General features: G+C 44.1%; 2 protein-coding genes across 18 annotated transcripts in view; both read right to left on the bottom strand.

The window, feature by feature from the left end:
- MST1R (macrophage stimulating 1 receptor) overlaps positions 1-11638 on the bottom strand; it is a 63162-nt gene extending 51524 nt beyond the window's left edge. For 2 of the 4 annotated variants that reach the window (XM_035105967.2, XM_035105970.2), the window contains exons 1-2: positions 4866-6953; positions 273-1590 (exon numbers count right to left, since the gene is read on the bottom strand). In XM_035105967.2, the coding sequence (XP_034961858.1) occupies positions 273-1481 (1209 nt within the window). In that variant the 5' untranslated portion in view covers positions 1482-1590; positions 4866-6953. Of the gene's footprint in view, positions 1-272; positions 1591-4865; positions 6954-11519 lie in introns of those variants that run through there. The other 2 variants (XM_035105969.2, XM_035105968.2) reach the window with 2 other exon arrangements.
- On the bottom strand, positions 11205-26416 carry MON1A (MON1 homolog A, secretory trafficking associated). Of its 14 annotated transcripts, none has more exons than XM_035105983.2 (8): positions 25821-26416; positions 24699-24808; positions 22719-22903; positions 20465-20630; positions 16435-16902; positions 13916-14681; positions 12272-12419; positions 11205-11799 (listed from the first exon to the last, which is right to left on the bottom strand). In XM_035105983.2, the coding sequence occupies exons 4-8, from the start codon at positions 20607-20609 to the stop codon at positions 11659-11661; spliced, it is 1668 nt and encodes a 555-aa protein (XP_034961874.2). In that variant the 5' UTR covers positions 20610-20630; positions 22719-22903; positions 24699-24808; positions 25821-26416; the 3' UTR covers positions 11205-11658. The 14 variants fall into 14 exon arrangements, with proteins under 14 accessions (XP_034961874.2, XP_034961865.2, XP_034961873.2 ...); XM_035105974.2 differs by having other exon boundaries at positions 22765-22903; XM_035105982.2 differs by having other exon boundaries at positions 22768-22903.
- Positions 26417-27095: the final 679 nt, after the last annotated feature.

Genomic DNA, 27095 nt, shown 5'->3' with positions numbered 1-27095 from the left:
ACGGTAGGTGCGAGGCTGCTCAGCCACCTAGCACGTCGGGCAGAGCCCGGGGGTCCCTGCGGAACAAAGAAGGAGTCCAGCCACCAACCGGAACAAATAGTGTAGACCAAAGTTTATTGCGCAACAGGTTCAAAGAGGAATTGAACCCCTGTAAAAAATACTATATATAAGTGACTAATGATAATTTCCTCTAACCAGCCCTAAGAATCACCTCTGATATCACATATAATAATTTCATGTAAGAAGACGGGAAATGATTGCTGGGAACTCACATTATGTGGACAGTACTCCAAACCCTGATAAAACTTCAGTCCTCGAGGCACATGGTTGTGGACGTCCACATTGCAGCACTCCTTCATCCCTTCATCGATAGCCTCGTTTATCTTGTTCACGGGGAAAGCACAAACTGCCGAGTAATTCTGGGGCACTTTGCTGCCTGGCAGGCTTTCAGCAAACACCCCAAAGAGAACCAGTTCTCTGTCGGCATCACTGACAGTGATCTCAGGAGCCAGTTTCGAGCCAGGCTGGGTAGCATGAGCTGCTTGCAAAACATTAAAAACGACATCCCTGGGGGTTGCTGCAAGACTCCTCTTCCGCTTGGTGTTAAAGCGACAGTCCAAGTTCAGTTCACGGTACGTGCGTACGTCCGTTTCATCAGTACTGAGCCTTGCTATCCTAGTGTGGTACACGCTGGACTCTGTGTTTTCTTTTTGGACTGTTAGGAAATATACAAAGTCCCTGTATTTAAAGGAATACACATAGTTAATTGGGTATGTGTCTCGAAACACAGGTAGCACCGTTAAGGAGTGGAAAGGATGGTCGAACCCTTCCGCATTACTCTTGAGTCTCCGTATAGACACGGATTTGGGGCTATATGTCTCCGCAATGTTTCTGTTAATGGTAGATGCAACGTAAAAGTATACTGTGTGTCCCACATCAGAAACTACAACTTTAGTGCCTAAAGGACTGGCCACACAGTCTGGACACTCAGAAGGCTTGTTAAATTTAGCAGAGAACAGGCATCTGGTGTCAACTGACACAACTTTGCCCTTTTTTTCAAACTCATGCTGGAAGCAGACACCATGATGGGAAGTCCCACAACTATAAAGCCAAAATTCTTGAGGATCCATCACCAGAACGCTGTTATCTGTATCTTCGGGATTCATTGGCCCTTTCACGGGGCACTTGGCACAGATCTCACACGCGGCGTTACCCCAGGGACCAGTCACTATTGTAGACAGAATTTCCATCTTTGAGTTCAACATGAAGATCTTGTTCCGAACTGCAACAAAGATCACATCACCGTACTCAGAAGTGACAATGTTCTGAATGGAACTCCCAGCATCGAATGTAGGGAAGCTGTACTTCACTGTAAAATCTCTGGATGAGTTAGACCATCGAGGTGGGCATTGCCATGCCTTCCCAATGATTATTGTGGGCAATAACCCCAATGTGAGGCAAAATAACAATGACACACCCATACTAGGGAGGTAACAGTAATGCAGAGTCCCAGACCTCAGAGGCTACCTCAGCTTTTCAGTTCTGTGTGGAGCTGAAATCCATCCAGAATAGTCTACCATCGCATTGCAGCTGAAAAGGAAAGAAAATATGAATGACTGACACTGAAGAAAAAAGAAAACAAGCTTGCATTTAAGTGTTATGGAGCATCTGATAGGAGAGGAAGATATTGGGAAGCTGTGTTAAGTCTGCTGCAGCAAAAACAACAGTTCTGTGGCACCTTAAAGATGAACAGATTCCTTATATTTTTATATTTTATTTATTAAAATAATTCATATTCTGGGAAACTTCCAACATAATAAAAACACAGCAAAACATCACACAATTAAAAACTTCCCGATACAGAGCTGCCTTCAGAGAGTTGTATAGTTGTTTATCTGTCTGACATCTGATAGAAGGGCATTCTACTGGTTTACAACAAAAATAAATAGAATACATAAAACCAGTGCTATTTGTCTAGAAAAAGAGGTGCCGGAACTCACCATGAACACCTCCCTTGTTCTCTTATAATGGCAATTGTGCCCACCTGAGAGGTGCCAGAACTGGGTTCCGCCAAGTTCTGGCTAGGAAAAAAAAAAGCGCTGCATAAAAGCATATTGTAAAAACCAGTTAAAAGCAGACATCAATTAACAATTGTGGGAAGGTGTATTCTTAACTGCCTGGATAGGCCTGGTGGAATAGAAAAGTTTTCAGTAGGTGTTTAAAAGTTGAAACAGAAGTTCCTTTCTTACAGCATAAGTTTTTGTGGGTCGCACAATAAGAGGGAGTTGGATCTCCTTGTGTACAGGAATCCTCTACAGAGGCTATACTGTCCATGAAAATCCGGCCATACAATGTTCATGAAAATCCGGATGTATGGCAACCTATGTTGGCAGTGCCGTTTTTGGCAAATAAATTGCGTTTTTGCCAAGAAAGCTCAACAACTTTTAGCTGGTGCCCATCATCACATCTGTGTCCTAAGTCTTGTTGCTTTTGATCTGATGTTTTCACCAGACAGTAAATGATCTAGGCATAGCTGCCAAGTTATCCCTTTTTTTAAGGGAAATTCCCTTATGCTGAATAGGCTTCCTCGTGAGAAAAGGGAAAACTTGGCAGCTATGGATCTAGGGTGTGAAAATCTCATGGATTAAAAAAAATTTCCTTTCTTTTATCAGTAAAAATTATACTAAAAAGCAGGTGGAGTATGTAATAATAATAACTTCGTAAGTATTATTTCCTATATATGTAATTGGTCTACATCAGTTAATTTACAGGCAGTTTTACACTGACTATCAATGGGTTTACCATATTTTGAAAAGATTTTAGTAATGTTAAAATTGAATTAAAATTATTCATATTAATTATTTTAATTGAATTGAATATGACAATACAAACAATAGAATACAAAAAAGTAAAACATAACAAGAGATGACCGGTACATCTATTATTAATAAAATTTGACAAGCACCGTAAGTTATTTTTACAACATCCTTCAGTAATTGAACCAATATAATAATCCCCTTTCCTTTTATTTATGGTTTTTACATAATCTGGATGATATAACTGCCAGATGGCTTTGGCAATTTGGGACTGACTTCTTCGTGAGCCTTATTTCATTTCTAATAATGTCTGCCATATAAACTTTTCTGTTTCTGGAGACAAGAGACAAGGTTACCCCCAACATTCTATATTGGATGCTGGGACAACCCCTCTGCCAAAGGCCTCAGAGTTTGAAAAGGAAATCATAGCAAATTGCATGGAATTTATCTATATATATGTTTTGGGTGACCTCTTGCCACTTTTAATTTATGCAGCAGCATAATATTTAATATTTACAGTCAGTTTTACATTGGGTGGGGCAAGCCACCCATTGGGGGGGCAAGCTGGGGCAGGGCACGCTAACCAAAGCCTCACCGCTGCCTCCCCCTCAGTTGTAGGGTAGGTGAGGGAGAGCGGGCACAAGCCCCACGCTGTCATTTCGGGCAGTGCAGAGCCTCAATGCACCCAAGTCACTTCCAGGAGAGATGCATGGCTCAGGTGTGTTGCAGGCCCCACGGTAAGTGCCGTGCCCTGCAGTGGTAGGGCATCCCTGGTTCAATCTCCAGCATCACCAGGTGGGCCTGGGAATAATCCCTGGCTGAAACTCTTTTAAGAACTGCTGCCACTCAGTGTGGACAGTACTGAGCTAGATAGACCAATGGTCTGATTTTCTATAATGAAGCTTTCAATATTCCTGAAATCCCCAAAGAATAAACAATGGCGCTCTCTCTTTGAATTAACAAATGAAGCAAACATTAAGTGATCTGGATAATCAAATCTCATTATCACTGGGTGCAGCACACACACAATCCTAATATATGGGATGAAATGTGCACACAGTGCAAACGTGCATTCTTGGGTGCGGCTAGCACATAATAATGGAACACCCAGATACTTTTTTTAAAAGTGCCTACTCTCCTGTAGAAATATCTCCATCCATTAATTCTCATCCTATGCATACTTATTCAGGAAGTTCAACTGAGTTTACTCCCAAACAAGTGCAACAACATGAATCACCCAGTAAGTTTATTTCCCCAGTGCACAACTGAAAAGATGGAGGGGTTTTAAGGGGGTTAGGACTTCAAACATTACACAACAGCAAAACCACATTTGGCACCAGGAGTGTACACTCACTGGGAAGCCCCAGCCAGGCCAAAGTCCCTGGCAACCCTACCTGCCTAATACACACCAACAAGCACTGTTTCGGGATGAAACATTTTTGCCTCACCTTTCAATCTTAAGGGGTCAAGGCAGCTTGCATAAATATCAATTATATATACACACACCATTAAAAATAATAATCACAACTCCAAAACACAGCAAAACATCAGGATTCAATCAGATAAAAGCAACTGCCCTTGACACACCCATCTATCAAGAGAATGCCAGGAAGGAGGTACAGTAATCGACTTTTTTCATAGCTTCTTGCTTGCTATCTAAAGCGCAGCAGTGAGTATGCCAAACGAACGTTTTCGCACATTGCAATTTTCGTGTGCGCGCATATAAAAGGGTGCATTAAAAAGAAAAAGAGAAAAAGCCATGTGATAGCTGTGGGCAATGGGTGTCTAGTGTGCCCTGCTGAGCTGAGGCCAACTCCGGAGCAGAAGCGAAAGCCAAGCCTGCCGGAATTGCCCTCGCCCGAATTATCCCTTCTCCCAAGCGCCCTGGGCAACAGGTGACCCAGGCGGGAAAAGCTCTATCCCCCCGGCGGGCGAGCGCACCGCGCAAATCCCCCTCGGGGCAGGCGCGACGGGGGAACGAGAAGTTTCGCCCCTTCCACGCGACCAGATCCTGATTCAGATCCCGCAACGCCCTCGTGGACTGCCTACCTCAAGGCTGAGGCCCCTCTGAGCTCCTTTCTGACCGCATACAGCGCGACTTCCCAGTGGCCAAGGACTCACCCCGCCGCAGCCGCCGTCTCGGACTCTCTGAACTCTGCGCCGACTACACACCTGGTCGGGGAGTCTCGCAGGCGGAGGACGGGACGGCACCGGGCGGGGACAGCGCGCCCAGGGCGGCGTTCAGCCTGCCTCCGCCTCCTCCTTCTGCCGGGCCGCTTCCGCAGCAACCGTAGTCTAGGGGTGGAGCGGGGCGGACGCTCTTGTAGGACAAATGACTTCCCAGGGACGGAGGCGCAGCCCGGGTTGGCCGCTGGCGCGTTCAGAAGTCGCCCTGTCTGGCAAAAGAGAGACCGGGACAGGGAAAGCGGTTGTCCCCTCGGGCTGTGTCCTGATAGCCGGCGGCGCTGGCGACTGTGGCTACTTCTCGGGGCCACTTCTCAGCGGAACAGGGCGCAACCCGTCCCGGTTCTCACCCCGCACTTTCCGCTGCGGCCAGAGGACTTTGACCGCCTGCGGCTCGCGTTAGAAGGGTATTCTAACGCCTGCAAGGGAAAGACGCGTGTCTGTACTAAGCACCACGGTGCCTGACCGGAAGCCGTGATTCCCCGGCGTGTATCCCTTAGTTTCGTCGTGTTGGTTTGGAGTAGCAAAAAGAAAAAGAGGGAGGAGGGGACTCTTAAAGACTTTAAACATTTTATTATGCCGTAATAAAGTTGTTGCTTTTAATGTTTTCCACAGTAGCCTTTCTTCTGTGTTTGTAGGCTCGTTCTGATTTCAGACATTACGAATTACAGCGGCATCGGCACTTGTCTGGCATGCGAAGTATGTGGGTGGATGGTTACGAGGAGTTGCATGAAATTTATTGCTTAAAAAATAAAAATAAACTCAAAAGTTCCTGGGAAAGGCTACAGTATGTTGTAACTGGAAGCTGCCCGGGAGAGACCGTACTGGCTGCGTTAAGGGTGCCGGGAATTATAGCTCTGAGGGGTAAACTAGGATTCTTTTTTTTGCGGTGCTTTAAATGTATGATGTGTGTACAATATACTCCTCTTTAATACTTTCCACTCCTGTCGCCTTGCAGCTCAAAATCGCCTTCTCCCATCGGTTTTCTCACAGGTGAAGGAGAAAGGAGACCCTCCTAAGACATTTTGCTGCCTGAGGAGAAATAGCAAATCTCTCCCCCCCCCCACTTCAATCCACCGTCAAGGAGCATAGTAGTTATTCAAGGCCAACTTAGGTATTTGGCTCCTGAAAACTTTACAAGCAACCTCTCGCTGAGAAGAGGAAAAGGCAATAATATAAATAAGGAACAATTTGCTGCCCTTTTCCCACACGCCAGATCAGCTGCCTCGGGCAGTAGGCAAAGTAGTTCTTCTTTTTGAAATATGCAGTGGCAAATGTAAATACGGGATGGATAGGTAGATGGGCTGCTACTGTGTAATATGGGTAAAGACCCACACATGGATCCTAAAGTCGGTCAGTGTTATTCCCTCCCTTGCACACTTCCTACCACCACAAGGTAGAGCCGGAACCTGAGAGTTGCACTCTGTCTGTGCAGCTAGGAATATCTCCAGGTGAATACCGTATTGCCATAATGTTCACAAGAGAAACACATCTGAAAAGGAGACTTGACATGCCGAGGCAATCATTCCTTCCTGGCACAAGCATGCATGCCCTCAGTGGCCTGGAGGACTACATAATGCTAGATTCAGCAACAGCAGCACAATGGGGGGGGGAGGGTACAAGTATGAGGGGAGGATTATTCTGTGTTCTGAAATCATGAGAGGAGTCCCTCTACAACCTACTGTCTTTGTGCAGAGGGAGCAGTGTTGCTTTCAGAAGGAAACAGTTCTAATTTTAAGATGGCTGGGCTTTAAAAATCTAACACGTTTTATGAAAGAAGGGAGAACTATCAAAGAGTTCTCCCTTCTTTCAAGAAGGATACTGAAAAGCTGGAACATGTCCAGAGGAGGGCAACATAAATGGTCAAAGGCCTGGAAACGATGCCTTATGAGGAATGGCTTAGGGAGCTGGGTATGTTTAGCCTGGAGAAGAGAAGGTTAAGGGGTGATATGATAGCCATGTTCAAATATATAAAAGGATGTCATACAGAGGAGGGAGAAAGGTTGTTTTCTGCTGCTCCAGAGAAGCGGACACGGGGCAATGGATTCAAACTACAAGAAAGAAGATTCCACCTAAACATTAGGAAGAACTTCCTGACAGTAAGAGCTGTTCAAACGTGGAACTTGCTGCCAAGGAGTGTGGTGGAGTCTCCTTCTTTGGGGATCTTTAAGCAGAGGCTTGACAGCCATCTGTCAGGAATGCTTTGATGGTGTTTCCTGCTTGACAGGGGGTTGGACTGGATGGCCCTTGTGGTCTCTTCCAACTCTATGATTCTATGAAAGAGGGGGGGTCATCCAGATATCTCAAACCAGGACTGAGAGGCAGCAAGGTAGACATGCTCTAAATAAATAAATAAATAAATAAATAAATAAACCTTACAGATCTGGGATTGCTTTCTCCCACACGCAGCAGACACTAATTCCCATCATCTTACCATAACTGTAACTGTATCCCCAAAGAGAAACGTTTTAGTTATCAACTGATCTGCAAAGAGTTTCACAATCTTGCCCTACATTTTTCTTAACAAAGCTTATTAAAATGCGATTTGTGTTGAGAAGATTTAAATAAGGCAATGTAAGGGTTGTTAAAGCTGACAACTATTTTACAAAACGCATCAAGAGCTCCTTTCTACACAGGAATTGCTTGCGCTGAATTAAAGTAGCAAAATCAAAACCATGATTAAATCACCCATCTCTGGCATTCATGCTATTGTTTCCAGTTTCTTCCTGCTTTTCTCCAGGCATTTTAAATGCCCTTGTGAAATATTTTCTGGGAATCTCTCTCTGTCCCTCGAAGGACAGAGCAAACAATGCAAACAGGAGATTTAATTCAGCAAGCTAGAAATCCCCAAAAGGGCAGATTCTCCCACAGGACAACAAGAGTAATTTAATACTGGGGATGTGCGATCATCCACACTCAAAATGATCAGGGAGATCTTGAGATAAAGAATAAAATCAGGGAAGCATCCAGAAAAGGGTGACTTCAACTACCATCACATAGACTGGCTACATATGTGTTCCAGTCATGACAAATGGGCAAAAATTATTGAAACCCTAAATAACTGTACAGTTCGGTATGTACAGTACAGACCTTATGTACAGTACATAAGGTCATGGAGCTGACCAGAGGGCAGCATCCTGGGCTTAATATTTGGTGGTGCCCAGAACCTGCTGCAGGCTATAAGTGTTGCTGAACACAATTGGGAGCAGTGACCCCTAGGACTATTAAAGTAAACATACCTGTAAGCGGCAAATTGCCAAGAAAATTCAACACGGTCACATTTGTCAAAAGAGAAAACTTCCCCAAAAAGAGGGGATTAGTAAAAAGGAAGCTGAAAGTCAAAGTCAATAGGGTTAAGTCACTCCAAAACGGCAGGGAGTTGTTTAAAAACACAATATTAGAAGCTCAACTGGAATGTATGCTACAGGTCAGGAAAGGAGCAAGAGGATGTCAGTGGGGTTAACAAGTAGTCAAAGAAGCTATTAGAGGCAGAAGTCTTCCTTCAAAAACTGGAAGTCTTGTCCAAATGAGAAGAACAAAAAGGAACACAAACTGCAGCAAAAGAACTGCAAGCAGGGATGCTCTTAAGGGATGAACAGCAAAACTACTCCTATACTGCTTTGGAATTGATAACTTTGCCTAAACCTAAAGCAAGCCCTATCTGGGGGAACCCTTGATATGGAATGTACCAACTGCATGTTGCACAACCCAACAAAGAAAGCAACAATTATTTCACATATGCCGAACTGCAAGTTTCCTGAAACCAAATGGTTTACAGTACCGTGTTTCTCATATTATAAGACACGTCTTATATTTATTTTTTCCTCAAAAAAACACACTATGGCTTATTTTCAAGGGATGTCTTATTTTTTTCCTCCTCCTCCTGCCGTGGCCGGCATTGCTGCTGTGCCTATCACTATGTCTTATTTTCGGGGTATGGCTTATATTCCTTGAATGCTTAAAAATCCTGCTATGGCTTATTTTATGGGTATGTCTTAAAATATGAGAAACAGGGTAATTAGCAAATGGTATGGGGAGATGTTATCCAGAAAACTCAAATGATGTACTTTGGATTAATGAAAGTACTATTTAGAGAGATTTGACATGATATGTGAAGGACAAAAATGAGTGTGGATTAAGTAGGATTTTTAGTTGGGTAATTGAGGTTTTCTCAACGGAGGTTCCAATATATTGAAAATGGAAGTTAAAAGTATTAAGGAATTGATCACGAAGATTGCGACTGTAGAAATCTAAAGCAACTATATGACTTTCTAATTCACGCAGAAGATGTGACCTTGGACTCACAGACTGTAAGCACAGGAAATTTGTTCATTTTTAAAATTCCATTTGGATCGATTTCTTGTTTATGTTGTCACTGCCCTAATCGGTAGAAAGCTTTCACACTTCTGACCCTTTGCTGCCACCCTATGGCTGTCGTGTTCCCAGCCTTTTAGAGACAGGAGTTGACACAATGCTTTTGCTCATCGCTTTAATGAATTACATTGCCATTGCAATGTCACATTACCTTTCTCTCCCCCCCCCAACAAGCTTAAGCATTGAGTTTCTATAAAGTCTCACATCTAAGGCTGGAGTCACACGGAGACAGCAAACTTGGGCCTAGGGCTGTACAACTGCAGCATGCATGCGAAAACTGAATGCCTATCATTCCAAAAAACATCATTCACATGGAAAACTGGATGCCATGGAGAAGGGGTCCAGTCTAGCCTTTTCCCTGACAAGCTATTTTTCCATGTGCCCCCCGCCACCTGCAATCTGAGGTGGTGCAACCTAGGCAAAGGTTTACTACCTGTCTGAGACCATGACCAAGGATAAATAATGCCCAGTATTTGGTTGTGGTAAATGAGACTTGAATAACTGTATGGTCTTTTCTCTGTGTATATTACAGAGGTCAATCCGAGAGAGAGAATTCTCTTTGCTGATCTACTTTGGGACTTGGAGAACCTAAGCACGATCCTTTGTATTCTCCCAAACCTCTCAAATGCAGTTTGGTATGTATGCTATATGCTGTCCACACCTCCTTTCCATCTCAGCTGATTTTGTTGTTTGCTATGTTTCTCGCTGGGTAGAAGATCAGCTATACATGTGCCTCCCTCCAGATCTGTCTCGACATTTCTTATACTGAAGCAATTACAGAGTGGACTGCAGGCACAACCGCCACTTCCATATGTATGCTCTTCACTATACTATTTGTTATTCCTGGAGCACATGGCGTTCTTTAATTATGTGTATACGGTACGTGGAATGGGATTGCTTCACCATGGATGGGAATAATCTCCTGTTACATCACAGATGTGTTGGGCATGGGGAGTAGAACTTAACTCCTTTGTCGCCCGTGAAATTTGTAAGTCCACCTCCTCAGTGGACAGCATCGGCTCCGAGCATTCCTATAACACGAGGCCAAAAAAGCATCTCTGTCTTTTCTCTTCCTATTTGCACCTTTTAGGAATGTTATTAACGAAAGGATAGAATGCAAAGTATAATTTCAGACAGGTGTAAGAAAAAGGTAATTTAAGCTTGATGTGGAAAACACCTTTGCCTTTTTGTCTTCTGACAGTGTAAATCATTCTGTCCTTGGGGTGGATAAAATCTGAGCTTTTGATTTCCTCCAGTATGTCCTCAGTCTGAAAGTGATCAGTCTAAACAATTGTTAAACAATTAAAAGAGTCTTGCATCAGCCACACCTATACTTGAACCTGCAGCTTTCCTTTGTGGTTGAAATTATGAGGAATCTAACAAAGAAAAGTCTATTGGGCACATATGCCGATCGTGGTGCAGCAGCAATCCACCGGGGGGGGGGAGGAGTGTGATCAGCGTGGCAGTGATCTGCCCAGGGAGGATTTAATCAACCCCCTCTGGGATGACGCCCGGGGCACACCGTCCCCACCGCACCCCCTTTCCTACGCCCCTGTCTGTGTGAGCAGCACGTGGAGTATAATAGCAGAGATGTGGATACATCAGAGCTTTGCAAACCAGGAACTTGCATAAAAACTAGAAGGAATCCGTAACCTAAGCCATTTCCAAAGGGAAGTGGTCAGTAGGGAGCTAGACTGTTCATAAAATGCTCTCTCTGCTCCCCGGTATGTGCTCCTTTGATGACCCACTGCTTGAGGTGCAAGGCAGCGTGGCACAGGTTGGACACAGAGGACATTTGGGAAGTCATTAAAGATTAGGGAAGCCATGGGCAATGAAGTACACTGGACTCCTTGATGCATTAGCTTGGGCAACAATACAGGAAAACTATTGCCTGAGCTTCTCCCAAGAGAAGCTTGTTAGGAGAGGAGGGGAAAACACGGTCTGGAGATGTGGATAAGAGATTACATTCTATGTTTGGGATGAAGAGCATCTTGGGTAGCAATCACATGGATGAAGGCCAGGAGGATCCATGTTTCAGTTCCAGACACAGTAGGGATAATGTTTAAAATGTAGTACAAACTGAAATGCAAGTCTCCTTCCCAGATGCTCCCTGTAGGCACAAAACTCTGTTCTTCTCAGACCCACCTTTTCTCCTCCTCCTCCCATTTCTGGTTTGGGAGGGAATCTCCGAGAGAGGGTCTAGTGTCCCCAGAGGTGAGAGGACATCCCTTTGGGCATTCACTGGCACTGAGGAACCCCAGGCAGACGACACAGGCCGCAGCAGTCAGTAAGTCTGGGGTGTTAATATAAAGAGCCAGTCTTCTTCCTTGCGGATCCACCTCATAAGTTTGTTGACAGCGCTGACAGCTGCTGCTTTGGTTCCCAGGGGGCTGAAGCATACGTAGAGCTCAAAGGCACTAGTTACCTGAAGAAAGGAAACGTTAAAACTCGGTTACAACATGCCATCAATGCAAGCCCACTCCTCTAGAAGAAGAATTGTTGCCGTGGTGGTGGTGGCCAGGATTGATATTTTTGGTATTTTTCACTGGTCCAGATGTTGTTAGTGAGAGAGGATGTTAATAAGAAGAAATGAGAAGAAATCTGATGAAGAATTATTTGCTGCTTTAAACCTTGCATGCTCTTTTAACCATCACACTTACCATGCAATTTTTAAATATTAAGTTAATGGACATTGGAAAATGTACCCAGAGGACACACCCGCAAAGAGCAAACGTACAAAAAACAAAGCACTTGTTGCAATACAAGCTGGCATCTATTTCTGATCTTGTAATTCTAAGTTGGTGAACCCAGATAAGAAGCTAGTACATCCAGTTACAGCCTCAGGTTTTGCTTTTACTGTGATTTTTTCTAGCAACTGCTGCTGAGGTATAACTTACCCAAGCCAGGAGATTTTCATTAGATCCAGTGTAATAGATGTAGCTCAGAGGACGGGAAGAATTATGGGCCCGGCTGTGTAAGTACTGATATAATCCCAGAAGTCTCTCTTTTTCCTCCTCAGTGATGTAGGGAGCATCAATCTCTGGGCTGGAAAAAGAAATTTCCCCTTGGTTAAACCTCTCGTCATGAATGGAAATGAAAATGGACGACAGCAGAATAGGACAAAAGGAAAACTATTCAGAAACAAGTTCAGAAAGAAAAAGATCTGGGGCAGAAGCTAAATGCATTCCTGGTTATCAGATGAGCTGTCACTGAAACAGAATTCCTGCAGTTCCAAGTCTGGACTCACTTTTGATTCTAGAGGTAAAACCAGTGTGCCATGCTGCGTCGCAACGATATGCTATGCATCCTGTGAGCTCTGTAATAGCTTGCAGTGCTGCAATGCGCTCTACGTGGGGCTACCTTTGAAGGTGACCCAGAAACTACAACTAACCCAGAATGCGGCAGCTAGACTGGTGACTAGGAGCGGCCACCGAGACCACATAACACCGGTCCTGAAAGACCTACATTGACTCCCAGTACGTTTCCGAGCACAATTCAAAGTGTTGGTGTTGACCTTTAAAGCCCTAAACGGTCTCGGTCCAGTATACCTGAAGGAGCGTCTCCACCCCCATCGTTCTGCCCGGACACTGAGGTCCAGCACCGAGGGCCTTCTGGTGGTTCCCTCGCTACGAGAAGCCAAGTTACAGGGAACTAGGCAGAGGGCCTTCTCGGTAGTGGCACCCACCCTGTGGAATGCCCTCCCACTAGAGGTCAAAGAGAACAACAATTACCAGACCTTTAGAAGGCATCTTAAGGCAGCCCTGTTTAGGGAAGCTTTTAATGTTTGATGGATTTCTGTATTTTAGTGTTTTGTTGGAAGCCGCCCAGAGTGGCTGGGGGAACCCGGCCAGATGGGCGGGGTATAAATAATAAATTATTATTATTATTATTATTATTATTATTATTATTATTATTGGTGCCCAAAAGCTAAACATGGAGGCCATCCTGACTGATATTGTCCTTTCTGTCACAGAGAAGGGTAGACCAACCAGAACAAGGATACATGAAAGACCACCTGCCCTTGAATATTATTATTATTATTATTATTATTATTATTATTATCATCATCATCATCATTAATTTTTGATCGCCTTCTACACAATCGTCTTTAAGGCACAAAACTAGCAAACCCTCCCAAACAGCAGGTATATTTAAAGCAAAATTAAAACAATACAAAATAGACACTTTCCCTGACCCATAAAATTGGGCCCTATACTGAATTCCTGTTTTTATAATACTGGGTTTTTTTATTCTGTATCTCTGGGTTGTATCCAAGTAACTTTTACTTAGAGTAGACTCATCTAAGTTAATCATGTCCATTCATTTCAGTGGGTTTACTCTGTGTATCATTAACATTGGCTATAGCTGTTCTATTGTTTCTATGTTGCATTTCATATATCACTTAGATATTTTTAAACACTTAAGTAGTTTAGAAATGCTTTTAAATAAATAGATAAATCCCACCCATCCTTGCCACTTAGCAAAGCATCAGATAATATTCATGAGCTGAAAGAAAGATGCGGCCCAGAACAGATTCTCACCTGGTAAAGAGTCCTGAGCTCTTAGATTTGTAGATGAAGTGTCGGAGGTCTGGGATTCCCACCTGGGAGACAGTGTAGGACGGAGCGCACAGCTCCTCCATGAGGACATGATAAACACCACGCTTCTTCAGCCGTTCCTGGAACCTGCGCTTGCAGTCAGACACTGTGAAGAAGTCCTCCCGGTCAGTGGAGATCAGAAGGAGACACAAATCCGTGTCCTGCGCCAAGTAGGAAATGTGAGCATGGAAGAAACCGCTGGAGTTGAACTTGGGCAGGCAGATGGGAGTCCAGGCTTCACCTTCTCTAAATGAGGAGGACGAACTGATGAGATTGAAGAGTAGGTGAAGGTCAATCGGATGCAGGAACTGGTCTTTTTTTCTCACCAGAGACACCAGTTGGTTCTTGGATAAGAGGATGGAGAAGACCAGGCTTTTAGCTTTGGCTTGCTGGAGGCAGGAGCTCACGGCATCCCTGACTCCACCAGCCATAGGGAGGCAACGTGCAGCCCCCATCAGAAAGCTCGGGTCCCTCGCCATCAGGTCTAGCAAGTTGTCCGTGATACGCTCGGAGCCGGCCAGCAGTCTCCTTAGGTCATAGTTCTGCTTCTGCTGGAAGATATGGTTGAGCTGGGTCCACGTCAAGAGACTAAGGATCTGGTAGTAGATATAAAGGAGCTCCTGAGCAATTTCTTGTTCTGACTGCCGTGTCTGAGCCACAGCAACCAGCACCAGGGGGCTCCTGCGCACAAACACCACCTTGTACCCATCTGCCAAGAAGGCAAGGATGGGGAGGGAGAAAGCGAGAAGAAGCACATCAGTTTCCTTAGGATCCAGTGTGAAGTCTTGAACACAAAGCAGCTATGGTTCTTTTGAGGCTACTCCTCTGAATCCATAGATCACTTGTGGGGGAATCTCTGGCCTGCAGGTCTAACTGGGCTTGGCAGGGGTCCTAATTTGGCCTTGGGGTCTGTTTTCCACAAGCCACTCCCACCTGTCCCACAGTCCGCAGCAAGCCCCTTTCAAGTTGTCACCTGATGTCATAATGATGTCAGAGGATTGACAGGTGAGCAGTCCCACCTGCCTATCAAAGTTGGCCATGTAGAGTGGGGCAAGGAAGACTCCAGCCCATTGGCCAGACCTAATTCCCTAACCCTATTATAGATGGTGGGAAGAAAATCACTTTCGTTACAAACCAAATTTCCTTGCAGCAGTGTGATAAGAAGCCTACACTCTCCTGGAAACCCAGTATTTAAAACCTAACAAAGATGAATAGGAAATACAGAACTCTACCCCGTATGCAGTTAGCAAGGTTGTTTTGCTATGGCATAAGGAACCCATCTTTAACAGGGGCTTATATTTTAACTTCATAGAAGGGTGAAAAACATGGTTCGGCTTCCCATTCTTAAATATCTACTTCTCATCAAGTTGGTCAATTTGCCTCTGAGCTCTACTACTTCAGATTGCAGGTGAGGGTTAATGTGACTGACAGCTACTCTACTAAAAAAAAGTTCCTCTACATAAAAAAACCCCCCCAAACCTAGACGTCATGGAGAAAGGTTCTAACCTAGCCTTCTCTCTGGTGTGTCTGTGTATTTAACATGCATGGATTTTTGTGTGATCCCCATTAGCAATTTAAAATGATCTAGTCCAAGCTTGGGTTTCCCTGCTCAATGAGAATTAGGGGTAAGAAAGCAATGAAAGGAGGCAGGGAGAGCATCTAAGTTAATTCCTAATGGTTAGGGCAGTGATTGTCAAGCAAGCATACTTATGGCATATTGCCTTTGACTGGTATCTACATGTAGATTCCCCATCTGAGAGACTGCAGCACTGGTGTTCAACATGGTTATCAACATCCATAGCTAGCAGTCTGGAAAGTCTCTCTCTCTCTCTCTCTCTCTCTCTCTCTCTCTCTCTCTCTCATTTTCTTTTCCATGAAAAGCAAAAAAAAACCTACAAGAAATACAAAAAGAAAGAAAATACAAAAAAGAAAGAAAACAAGATAAAAAAGAAACCAATCTAAATTGAATAGAAACGATATAAACACAAGATTACATCTTTGTGACTTCCCTCTATCTTAATTTGACATTCTTTATATAATATCATCTTATTGTCATTACGTCTTATACATAATGATTCATTCCAGACGAATCTGGAAAGGCTCTCTTGACCAGACATGGATTTAAATAACCATTTTAACTACACTTTGGCTTGGGACTTGCCTTTCAAAGACATCTATAGCTTCCTTCTCTGGCTTCGTTTTGAAGCATTTTCTAAACAGAATATCAAAATAGCATATTGTTCTCTTCTGATTATTCTTTGTACAAGTTGGGACTGGCGATCGGATATTCAATGACATCTAATATTTCCTAAAACTGCTGGGTTAGAAAGGAGCGCTCTGGCAGGGGGCTATGCTGGGGAAAGATCATTCGCACTCCTTGCTCCTGTTTCTCAGGTTCTTTTCCAATTGGGAGGCCAAATGAAAAACAGTAAGATTACCCTGTCAGTGTGACTCTTAAATACCTGCGTGAATAGACCTGATGGCATTCTTCTGTGCTTCAAGGAAGGACACCAGAGCCATCATTACCCCCATGGTGCTGGACAGCGCTTCTTCAGACCCATAGCGGGAATACACCGGCTTGCCTGCCTCACTCAGAACAAAGACATGCTTCTGGTGCATGCGCCAGGCATCCATGGTCACGTCTTCTTCCTCCTTCCCGGACAGCACAGAGTCTCTGCGTGAGGCCTGTGGCGAGAGCTCCCACTTGTCTTCTTTGCTGTGCCTTATCTCTTCTTCCAAATCCAGGGCTATGCCAGTAAGCTGGGTGCTCAGTTCGCTGAAGTCCTTGCTGATCTCCTCCATCTTTGCCTGCTCACCTTGGCGCTCTTCGCTTTCCTCCGGGCTCTGAGGAGCCGCATCCTGATTCTCGGTGCTGGTCAGGTCCTCATAGGACTTGGCATGAACAAACATGGCTCCCTCCTGGCCTGCCCCTTGTAAACAACATGCCAGAACAGATACTGAGTTACTTCCCGGAAGGAGCAGATAGAAAGCTACGACAAAGGCATCATCAAAGAGTGACTAGGAAAACTCATAAATGCCCACAAGACACATATGATGGCCAATGTTTTCCTTAGCCTTATGCCAGAGTTTCTGTTTCTGTGCTCCTCGTTTAGTGGGTTACAAGCTGCAAACAGCAGATTTCAATGGTTGTGCCATGCTGTAAGGAAATATCCTTTAGTTAAATAGCATGCATGCTTCCTAAGCCATAATGAATGCTCCTCCTTAGAAAGCACTCCAATTCTATAGCTTTCTTTAGAACAGTCAGGGCCTTTCATTTGAACATTTTGATGTGGTAACTGCACTGTGGGATAGCAGGAAATTGAGGTCCTTGCACCCGGAACCCTTTGACTCTCATCTAAGTGTATCTGATATTCATTATCTTCCATACTAAAGAAGAGCATGTGCATTCTATAGGTACATTCACGATCTATCACAAAGGAACTGCTTCACTGAGCCTTTTGTAGCAGTTTTACAAAGAAAGAAATGAGGAAACAATTCTCCACAAGCAGCTGGAAAGTACAGGTTAAGGATGTGCCAGTAATCCTAGGAGTACCTTCTTGGGAGTAAGTCCCATCAATAAGAGTGGAATTTACATTCTGGGGTAAGCATGTGTGGGATTGGCTGCTTGTTATTACAAAGGTGACCTCAGACAGGTTTATTCTCACCATCCAGCCATGCTGAACCTCTAATCAGGTCTATTAGTCTATACCAGGCATCCCCAAACTGCGGCCCTCCAGATGTTTTGGCCTACAACTCCCATGATCCCTAGCTAACAGGACCAGTGGTCGGGGAAGATGGGAATTGTAGTCCAAAACATCTGGAGGGCCGAAGTTTGGGGATGCCTGGTCTATACCCTGTTCTGCGCAGACAGAAGAAACACCTTGGTGCATCTGTAACAGCAAAACCAGATGTTTTCATCTGCCCCAGCTGCAACAAAACATGTCTCTCCCATATCAGTCTCTCCCATATCAAGTCTCTACAGCCACAGTAGGCACTGTAACTCTCCAGTTTCACTTTACCCCCAATGGTGCACCCTTCCATTCTCTCTTGAGACAGACGGATGCCAACAACTGTTCTGGATTGCCTCTTGCTTTCCAGCAGTGCAGAATTTAGTTAGCTCTGTTTTGTGTCCTCTCCTTGTTTTGATCAAGGGAATATGACATTTATTATTGCTGGCATAAGGTGTGGGTGTACGCGGTCTGGAAATGCTGCCTAATGAATAGGTCAAAAGCTTCTGGTTTTGTCATTATGACACAGTTTGTGTTTATGCCAGCCTCAGATGAGCACTGTTGGCTGGAGATTTTATTTGGGGGGGGTCAGTCCACAAAGTTGATCAGATAATGGTGCCTGACTATAAGTTCATAACAATTTGGGGGTGGGGTGGGGTGGAGAGATCAGCAGGCAGTGAAGAGCCCAAATCACAGAAAAATGTTTTTGTGTATATGATGTATACTTGATTGAAAATAGATTTGAAAATGAATTTCCTATTATAAACAAAATTCTGGCTCAGCTTATAAAGTAGGAGACTTATAAACCACTTACCAGTATTTTTCGGACCATAACACACACTTTCCCCCTCCTAAAATGGAAATGAAAAAGTCGCTGCGTGTTATGGACCGAAGGCAGCAGCTTTCGCGCTGCCCGCTCCTTGAAAAGGCAGCGGGGGAGGAGCTTTTGTGAGTGGGCGGAAGCCACCGCCCGCTGCTCACAAAAGCGGAGCGCGCTGGCAGCGGCTTCGGAGGAGGAAGAGCTGCTAATTCCTCTCCCCCCCACTGCCGCCAGCGCGCTCCGCTTTTGCAAGCGGCGAGTGGCAGCGACAGGGGAGGGGAGGGAGAGAAACGAGCAGCTCTTCCTCCTCCGAAGCCGCCTGCCACCGCTCGCAAAAGCGGTGCGCGCTGGCAGCGGCTTCCGAGGAGGAAAAGCTGCTCGTTCCTCTCTCCCGCACCGCCACCAGCGCACTCCGCTTTTGCGAGCGGCGGGCAGCGGCAGCAGGAGGGGTAGATGGGCTTGCCCCTGGAGAGCCGGCAGCTCCTCCCCCTTCACTGTTGCTGTCAGCAAAGGGGAAGGGAGAAGAGCAGACAGCCCCAAAAGTGCCGCTTTCCTGCTGCCCGCTTGTCCCCCTTTGCCAACAGCGACATGGGGGAGGCAGTATCAGCCCGAAATCAGGCTGGTGCTGCCTCCGCAGCCACCGCAACCAGCAGCTGAGGGTTGAGATAAGCGGCCGAAAAGGTTCTGCTGCTGTTGCTGCCACTTCCCAGCCTTTTAGAGAAGGAAAACCAGAAAAATGTCCCCCCCCCCTGTTTTCATCCTCTAAAAACTAGGTGCGTGGTATGATCCGGTGCATGTTATGGTCTGTAAAATACGGTAGTCAAAGAGGTATGTAAGGGTGTGTTCCCATTACCCCCTTAGACTGCAGGGAACAGCAAAGTTTTTCAGCAGGGGGCCGGTCCACTGTCCCTCAGACCTTGGGGGGGGGGACTATATTTTGAAAGAAAGAAAAATGAACAAATTCCTATGCCCCACAAGTTACCCAGAGATGGATTTTAAATAAAAGGAGACATTCTATTCATGTAAAAACATGCTGATTCCCGGACCGTCTGCAGGCCAGATTTAGAAAGCGATTGGGCCGGATCCAGCCCCTGGGCCTTAGTTTGCCTACCCATGCCTTAGGCTTAGAGCATAGTGATGTTGTTTCCCCCCTGGTGCATTTCACACCTCTTCCCTCTCTAGCTGTTCACATCAGTCCAGCTTCTTAGTGTCAGTTTGTTTCTGTTCACACCAGGGAGCGGAGATATCTTTACCCTATGCAAAGGTATTCGCAAGAGGTGTGAAGCTTGAGAAACAATGCACCGAAGAATAGTATTTTGTAACCAAGTACAGGATAACATGCATTTGGATAATTTTGTGTGAACACAGATTAAAATCCCCGGAACTGAAAAGGCAGTGGGTTCATAGGAAATAGCAAGGGGAACACAGTCTAAGCCAGGGGTAGGCAACTTAAGGCCCGTGGGCTGGATGCGGCCCAATCGCCTTCTCAATCCGGCCCGCGGACAGTCCAGGAATCAGTGTGTTTTTACATGAGTAGAATGTGTCCTTTTATTTAAAATGCACCTCTGGGTTATTTGTGGGGCATAGGAATTCGTTCATTTTTTCCCCAAAATAGAGTCCGGCCCACCACATGGTCTGAGGGACGGTGGACCGGCCCACGGCTGAAAAAGGTTGCTGACCCCTGGTCTAAGCGATGCACAAAGAAAATTGTAGATTAAACACAGCATCCCCCTTGCATTGCCACTCCGCTGTAAGTGTGCCAACTGTGGAACTGGCAAAAACAGGTGTTGGTGGGAGGGGAAAGCGCTAAAACACTGGCCTCCAAATAAAGGGGAGTGGGACAGAGAACAGCCTCACCTGCCTGGCAAAGCTTTGGATTGGGTGGTCCCTCTTCCTTTGCTTCGCCCTCCCCAGCCCCCTCTGAATTGCTCTGCCCACACCTACCTGGTTCTGTTCCCTGAGTGAGCCCTGGGGCAGGACTCTCTGACCTCTCAACATGCTTTCTGTCGCATGGGACCAATGAGCCATTGGGCACATCTCCATCCTTCTTGTGAACATCTCCATCCTTCTTGTGAACATCAGCAGCCATCCCTTGGAAGCTTGTGGGGACCTGCAAGCAAGCAAGCAAACAAACAAAAAAAGACCTGCTAGCCTTTATTCCCCAAAGCAGTGCAGATCTTACGCAGTTACCTAACCTGAGTGACAAAACAACTGCATTGGAGCCCCTCCATAGCATCAGATTTATATGAAGCAGGAAGTCAGCCTGGAAATGCTTCAGTTTTAATTACGCCATAGTTATCCCACATAGAGTGAGCATTTTCTAACTGTGTAGTGCAGCGTTAGTTTCTTCTCAGCACCTGCCTATGAGAAATACTATCATTTTCACTTTACAAATGGGGAAGGGAGGCTAAGATACGGTGGCTTGCCCAAAAATCACCCTCTGAATCCATGGCTAAGCAGGTATTTGAACTCAACAATGCTCTCAAGACCTGGAAGTATGGCTCTGGCCAGCAAGCAATGGAGACAGATGTTTCAACAGCAACGGCACTAACACCAAATGATTCAAATGTTTGGTAGGAGTGGCTAGATCTGTTGATCCCGCAATAAAATGGTCAGTCTTTTCCTGCAATGTGTAACAATCGAACAGGAAGCAGGGGCTGTGGTCCGTATTCACAGGACAATAAAAGTATTATATGTACAGAATAATGTTTTTATTTGAAACTGTGAAGGACAGGAGGGTTTGATAATGTACTCAGAGATAGATCTCTCCTCACTGATGAACAGTCTGCTTCTGCAAGAAACTCCTCATGTTAACACAGAGTCAATAAAAATGTGACTTTTTTCATCTAGATTGATTAAATGTCAACCATGTCTCATCGGTGTTTGCCTGTGGTTGTTAAAATCAAATGATAACAGAGCAGTCAAATCCTTATTATGAGATTAGGTGGACAAATCACAAAAAGACTCAAAAGCAAATGAAAGTGGGTTCTTTAGGTTTCACAGCTATTAAAGCACACAACTTCCATATTTTTGAACTTTTGACGGCACACACAGGATGGGAAAGAAATTCTGATTATTTCAATTAAAGCAGAATTGGTTACAAGTTGCATGCTTTTAGTCTTCAAACATCCAGGCACATAATGAAATTAATTAAATGATAAGAGCTGGTAGCACTGAACACCCTTTTTTGTTCCATCCCAGATACCTTGCTATCCATAGCATGTTGAAGAATTCTACACACTGGGGAATTTTCACCTCCTGGTGATGTAAAAAATTAAGTGTCATGTATGAAGATGGGTGTTTACGTATGTTAAGTTGGTTGGTAGCAGGATGTTTATTTTATTTTAATATATGTCCTTTGTAGTTACTTCTTTTAATAATATATTTATTGAAGGTTTTACAATATAAGAAATATAAAAAATACCAAAAAAGAAAGAATAAAAACAAAAAAAAATGAAAAGAGAAAAACAACAACAAAGCCAAATAGCAAAATCTTATTAATATCATATCATCGACTTCCCCGTCCCTCCCTTCCCGAATCTATTTTATATCCCATTATGCAGCTTTCACAATGCTTACAAAATAACTCAACAATTACAATTCTTATTCTTCACTCAATCGTATTTCTTACTCAATTTTAATCTTAACTTCATCTAATTATATCCTTTAGCCTTTAATTTCTCCCTTAAAAATATATCATTTCCCCCAAATCCTCCATCTTCATATATATTTACAAATTGTAGTTACTTATTTTTAATCTCTGTCATCTACCGCAGGACTTTGGAATGTGCTGAGCTAACTTGTTACAGTGCAACCTAAACCTATGTACTCTGAGGTAATACAGAGTTCAATGGTTCTTACTCCTAGGTAAGCAAGTATAGGATTGGCTGGGGAAACCCAGCCAGATGGGCGGGGTATAAATAATGAATTATTATTATTATAGGATTACAGCGTGAATGAACTAATGCTACCATCTGATGCACTTTTTCTGGGTGTTAGTCCCAATGAGCACAGTGGAAATTATTTCTGAGTCAAGGTACACAGGATCTGCACAAAGATTAACAAAATAAATAAAGTTATTATAGAACAGATCGGTGCTGACCTGAATGTAATTTCAACTGCATTGCTTTTAAAAGAGGGGGGAAATTCCCACTCAACGTGATTAAAAAATAGGTAGAAATGGACATCCAGAACTAACTTTGTACTTGACTGCTGGCCTGAGTTAAGCTGGTCTGTTTTCTTACCACCTTGTGCCCGTCTCCTGCTCTCTCATCCATCTTCCTGGTTAGCTGACTTGAGCCATTACCCCATCTGCTTTTGTGGGTGGTTTGCTTTTCTCCCCTTGTGCAGCAGTGTAAATTTTCAGCACAAATTTGTGCAATCCTATGGATATATTTGGAAGTAAGACCCAGAAAATTCAGTAGAAGAACTTACTTCTGAATAAACATGCAAAGGTTTGGGCTGCATGCTGTTTCAGAATTCTAGGTCTGCAAACCAATGACGCATAGCCAGCTGTATACTCTGAAGCGATGCTTGGCCCAAGGAAACACTGCTAAACAACAAAAACCTAAAATACAAATAGCTTAACTACTAATAGGCTTTAATGAAAGATAACATATTAAAGAATTTGAGTAAAACACAATGAAAATTTAAGCATGAATTTTACTAAAATCTATCAAGGTTTAATATATTAAATGACATACAGAGAAAGATAAAATAATATACACAATATATATTAAAAATAAATAGCTACATTAAAAATATTCTTGCTAAAACAGAGCAACTCAAAATTTAGCAAACAAAAAGAGCAACTATTTAATAGGTGTTTGGTTCAGAATACATACATAATCTGCATGTATTGGTGGAAAAGTCACTGGTTCTGCATTTTTTATAAGAAATTGGGCTTTTGTGGTTTAACACAGGAATATGGAACAGGACATAGGGTAGCAACATCTGGTTCCCTATTCCTGTTTTAGACAAGATTAGAGAACTCCATTCTTACAAAGAAAAGAAAAGAAAAGAAAAAGCAGAACCAGTGACTCCCACCGACCCTGGTTATTAACCAGGCTGACAATGGCTGTTGGAGCTGGAGTTCAACATCATCTAGAGGTCAGAGGTTCCCCATCCCTGGTCTATCAGAAAAATCATAGGATAGATGTTTGTCTCTTTTTAGAGATGGAAGTATTGGGGCTACTCCATACAATAACTCTGGGTGATGTGCGAGAAGCATAGTTGAAGAGATATCAGGAGCTAGGAAATTCCTCCACTGTTCCTAGGTGTACATATGTTCTGCAATTAGGTCCCACGACACACCCTTCAGAGGGTGGTTTTGGACAGCCTGCAGCTTAATTTATTTATTTATTTAAAAAATATCTATATACCACTGTATCATAAAGATACACATAAAGATCACAGCAATTTACAACAATATGAAAGCATACAGTACAACCAAACAATAAAATTTACTGATGAGCTGGAGTATCTTCAGCAGAACACTAATTAAGATAATTGTAGCTTATGATTATTCCTTAACAACCTTGAAGAGCTTACAAGTTTGAAATTCTAAAAACTGTAATTAATCAAGCCTTAACGTTTTATCAGGCCAACTAACTCCTTATTTAGAAATTACCAAAATGTTTATTTCAACAGGACAGGAAACAACCCCTGTCTCTATTCCAAGGCACTTGGGTCACCCCAAATTGTATCCCCAGTTGCAGCAAACTTTTTTTCTTCTTTACATAAAAGAAACTCACTGTCTTATGTAGCACAAAGTACGGTAAATGGTTCCCAACTAGCCAGACTTGGAGTGGTGGTGAGAACCTGCCTGCCCATCCAGTCTCTGCTATCAACATGGGCAAGCTAAGACACACACCCAATTTTATTCCATTTTGCCCCCCAAGGTTCTCCATGCAGCACACATGATATTCTCTCCTCTTTTATCCTCATCACCACAACCCTGGGAGGTTGGTTAAGCTGAGAGATGGTGACTGGCCCAAGGTCACCCAGTGAGTTTATGGTTGAATGTGGTTGAACTCACAAACCCAGTGAGTTTGTGGTTTAAACCGGACCTCCCTGGTTCTAGTTTGACACTCCCAACTACACCACACTGGCTTTACTTTCTCCTGGGTGAGCTGCCATATACCCACAAAGACCTGGGAGACCTGAGTTCAGTTCTTACCATTGCTACAGAGCAGCATTTGAAATCTGCCAGGCACATTTTTCACCTGGCTATCGGTCACTTGCAATCAAGGATGGTGCCTGATCTCTCCACCATCTGGAGGTGTAAGCCTGGGGATTATGATTAATAATAATAATAATAATTATTATTTATTTATACCCCACCCATCTGGCTGGGTTTCCCCCACCACTCTGGGCGGCTTCCAACAAATACCAAAATACATTAAAATATCACAGCTTAAAAACTTCCCTAAACAGGGCTGCCTTTAGGTGTTTTCTAAATGTCAGGTAGTTGTTTATCTTTCTGACCTCTGATGGGAGGGCGTTCCACAGGGTGGGTGCCACTACCGAAAAGGCCCTCTGCCTGGTTCCCTGCAGCTTTGCTTCTCGCAGTGAGGGAACCGCCAGAGGGCCCTCGGCGCTGGACCTCAGTGTCCGGGCTAAATGATGGGGGTGGAGACGCTCCTTCAGGTATACAGGACCGAGGCCTTGGACCTTGTCTGTTTTCACACACTAGCAACACATCCTGTAGCAACACTATCCATGGTATATCCATCTGCACAATCAGAATGAATTACAGGAATCAAAAAGTCGTATTGAAAAATACGACTTTTGAGTCGTCTGGCCCCAAAACGGCAACTAGGCATTCCGTTTTGGCAACTGTAACCCTGGTTTAAGGAGCCATTTGACGCCGAGCATATATATCGGAGTTTCTCACACTGCTGCAGAGTACAGACTGAGTGTGTGGCCTTGGACAAGCTGCTCTTCTTTCAGGCTCAGTCGTTTCCCTATGCAATGACAATAATGGCCATTTATAACAAGGTATCAGCATGATCATGGTTATAAAGTGCTTTGGCAGCTGTAAAGTGTAACATAGGCATTTTGATATCAGTATTACAGCCTTTTGCTCTTGGCTGAGGAGGCACACAGGGCCACAAGTCTGACCTGTTGCTACTTGATAGAGTTAATTGCTCTGTGGACAGACATTCAGCCCAGCCCATTGCTCTAAATCAAATAATTATTTATGCTTTTGTACAACTTCTGACACCATCTAAGCCACACTGAGAGCACCAGCATGTGGTGACATAGCCAGCCCTTCTCAAGAAATGTCCCTGACTTTTACCTTTGTTACATTTCCTCCTGGGCGCTCTCTCTCTCTCTCTCTCAGAAGAATCTCCCAGGGAGCACAGTGTGATTCCAAACCACTCTGGTTTCTTTGCTTCTGGTTTCCCGAGGAACCTTATTGTCATTGGCTTTGGATGTACAGCAGACGGATGTGTACGAAATCCAGTTTGGAAGAATTTCAGTTGCCCCGATTCCACAGCGGGCCATTTATGTTGCTCAAATCACACGAAAAATATGCAAGGCTGAAGAAAGAAATCCACAGGCCCAGCCCCTGTATGTGCCTTCCTGTTTGGTCTCGCAGCACACAAAGGATACTTACAGCTTTGACAGGAACAGCCTGCAGAGGAGTGGAAAGCGCCAGTGAGTGTCTGCTTCTGCAGTTGCCTTGCCGGTGATGTCTAAGCAGAAAGGGAAGAGCGTGAGCCTCCAGGGGAAGAGAGGGGGTTCTGCATGCTGCTATCTCCTCTGGGGACTCTGATGCTGCACAGTCACACAGACATGATTCCCTATCTAGCCAGCTGAGTCTGCCCTGGCCAGCTATAGCCAGGAAGGTACAGTGCACTACCTACTTTTCCTTTCAAAGGTCACTTTCAGGGCCACAAGTCCCAGTGCATCTTGGGGGATGTAGTTCCAAATTCTGCAGTTACTGTACGGCGTTTCAGTCGACAAAATACAATCTTCACAGAAAATGGAAGAGACTTCTGGTGGATGCACATCTGCCTAGATGTGAAAATCCATGAAGCAGATTTAAGCTTTCTCTTAACGTAGAAGAGCTTGGTGTCTGTGTCTGATGATACAACATAGGTGTAAATTAAGTAGCACTTTCTGAGAGTTCAAAGCACTCTACGTGCATTCTATCTTGAATCCTTATGGCAGCCTAGTAAAGTAAGGTGACACTATTATCCTCATGATGAAGATGGGGGAGTGAGGAGGAAGTCCTGTTTCAAGCTATTAAAACCTGTAAAATGTTCTGTTGTGATGTTTTTATTAAGTCACATCACATCCTTCAATGTTAAGGAGGAAAAAAAGCCAAAACAAACATGTGGCATGTTTTTTCAGAGGTTTCGCTGGGTTTTATTCCCAAATAAATATGTTTGTGATTACAGCCATGCTGCCACGTTACTTAGAATTGAATTCTCCTGTGTTCATTCGGATTTACTCCTAGAGAAGTCGAGTCTGTTACAAAAATAAGTTGAAGGGCTTTGAGCTGTAAATCAGAATGTTCACATTCAGCCAGCGTACTTTAGTGATTAGAGTTCTGTACAAGGACCTG

This window comes from Zootoca vivipara, chromosome 2, assembly GCF_963506605.1.
Source record: "Zootoca vivipara chromosome 2, rZooViv1.1, whole genome shotgun sequence".
Classification (NCBI taxonomy): domain Eukaryota; kingdom Metazoa; phylum Chordata; class Lepidosauria; order Squamata; family Lacertidae; genus Zootoca; species Zootoca vivipara.
The sequence above is the reverse complement of the archived record's forward strand: the minus strand, read 5'-3'. Positions and strand labels throughout refer to the sequence as shown.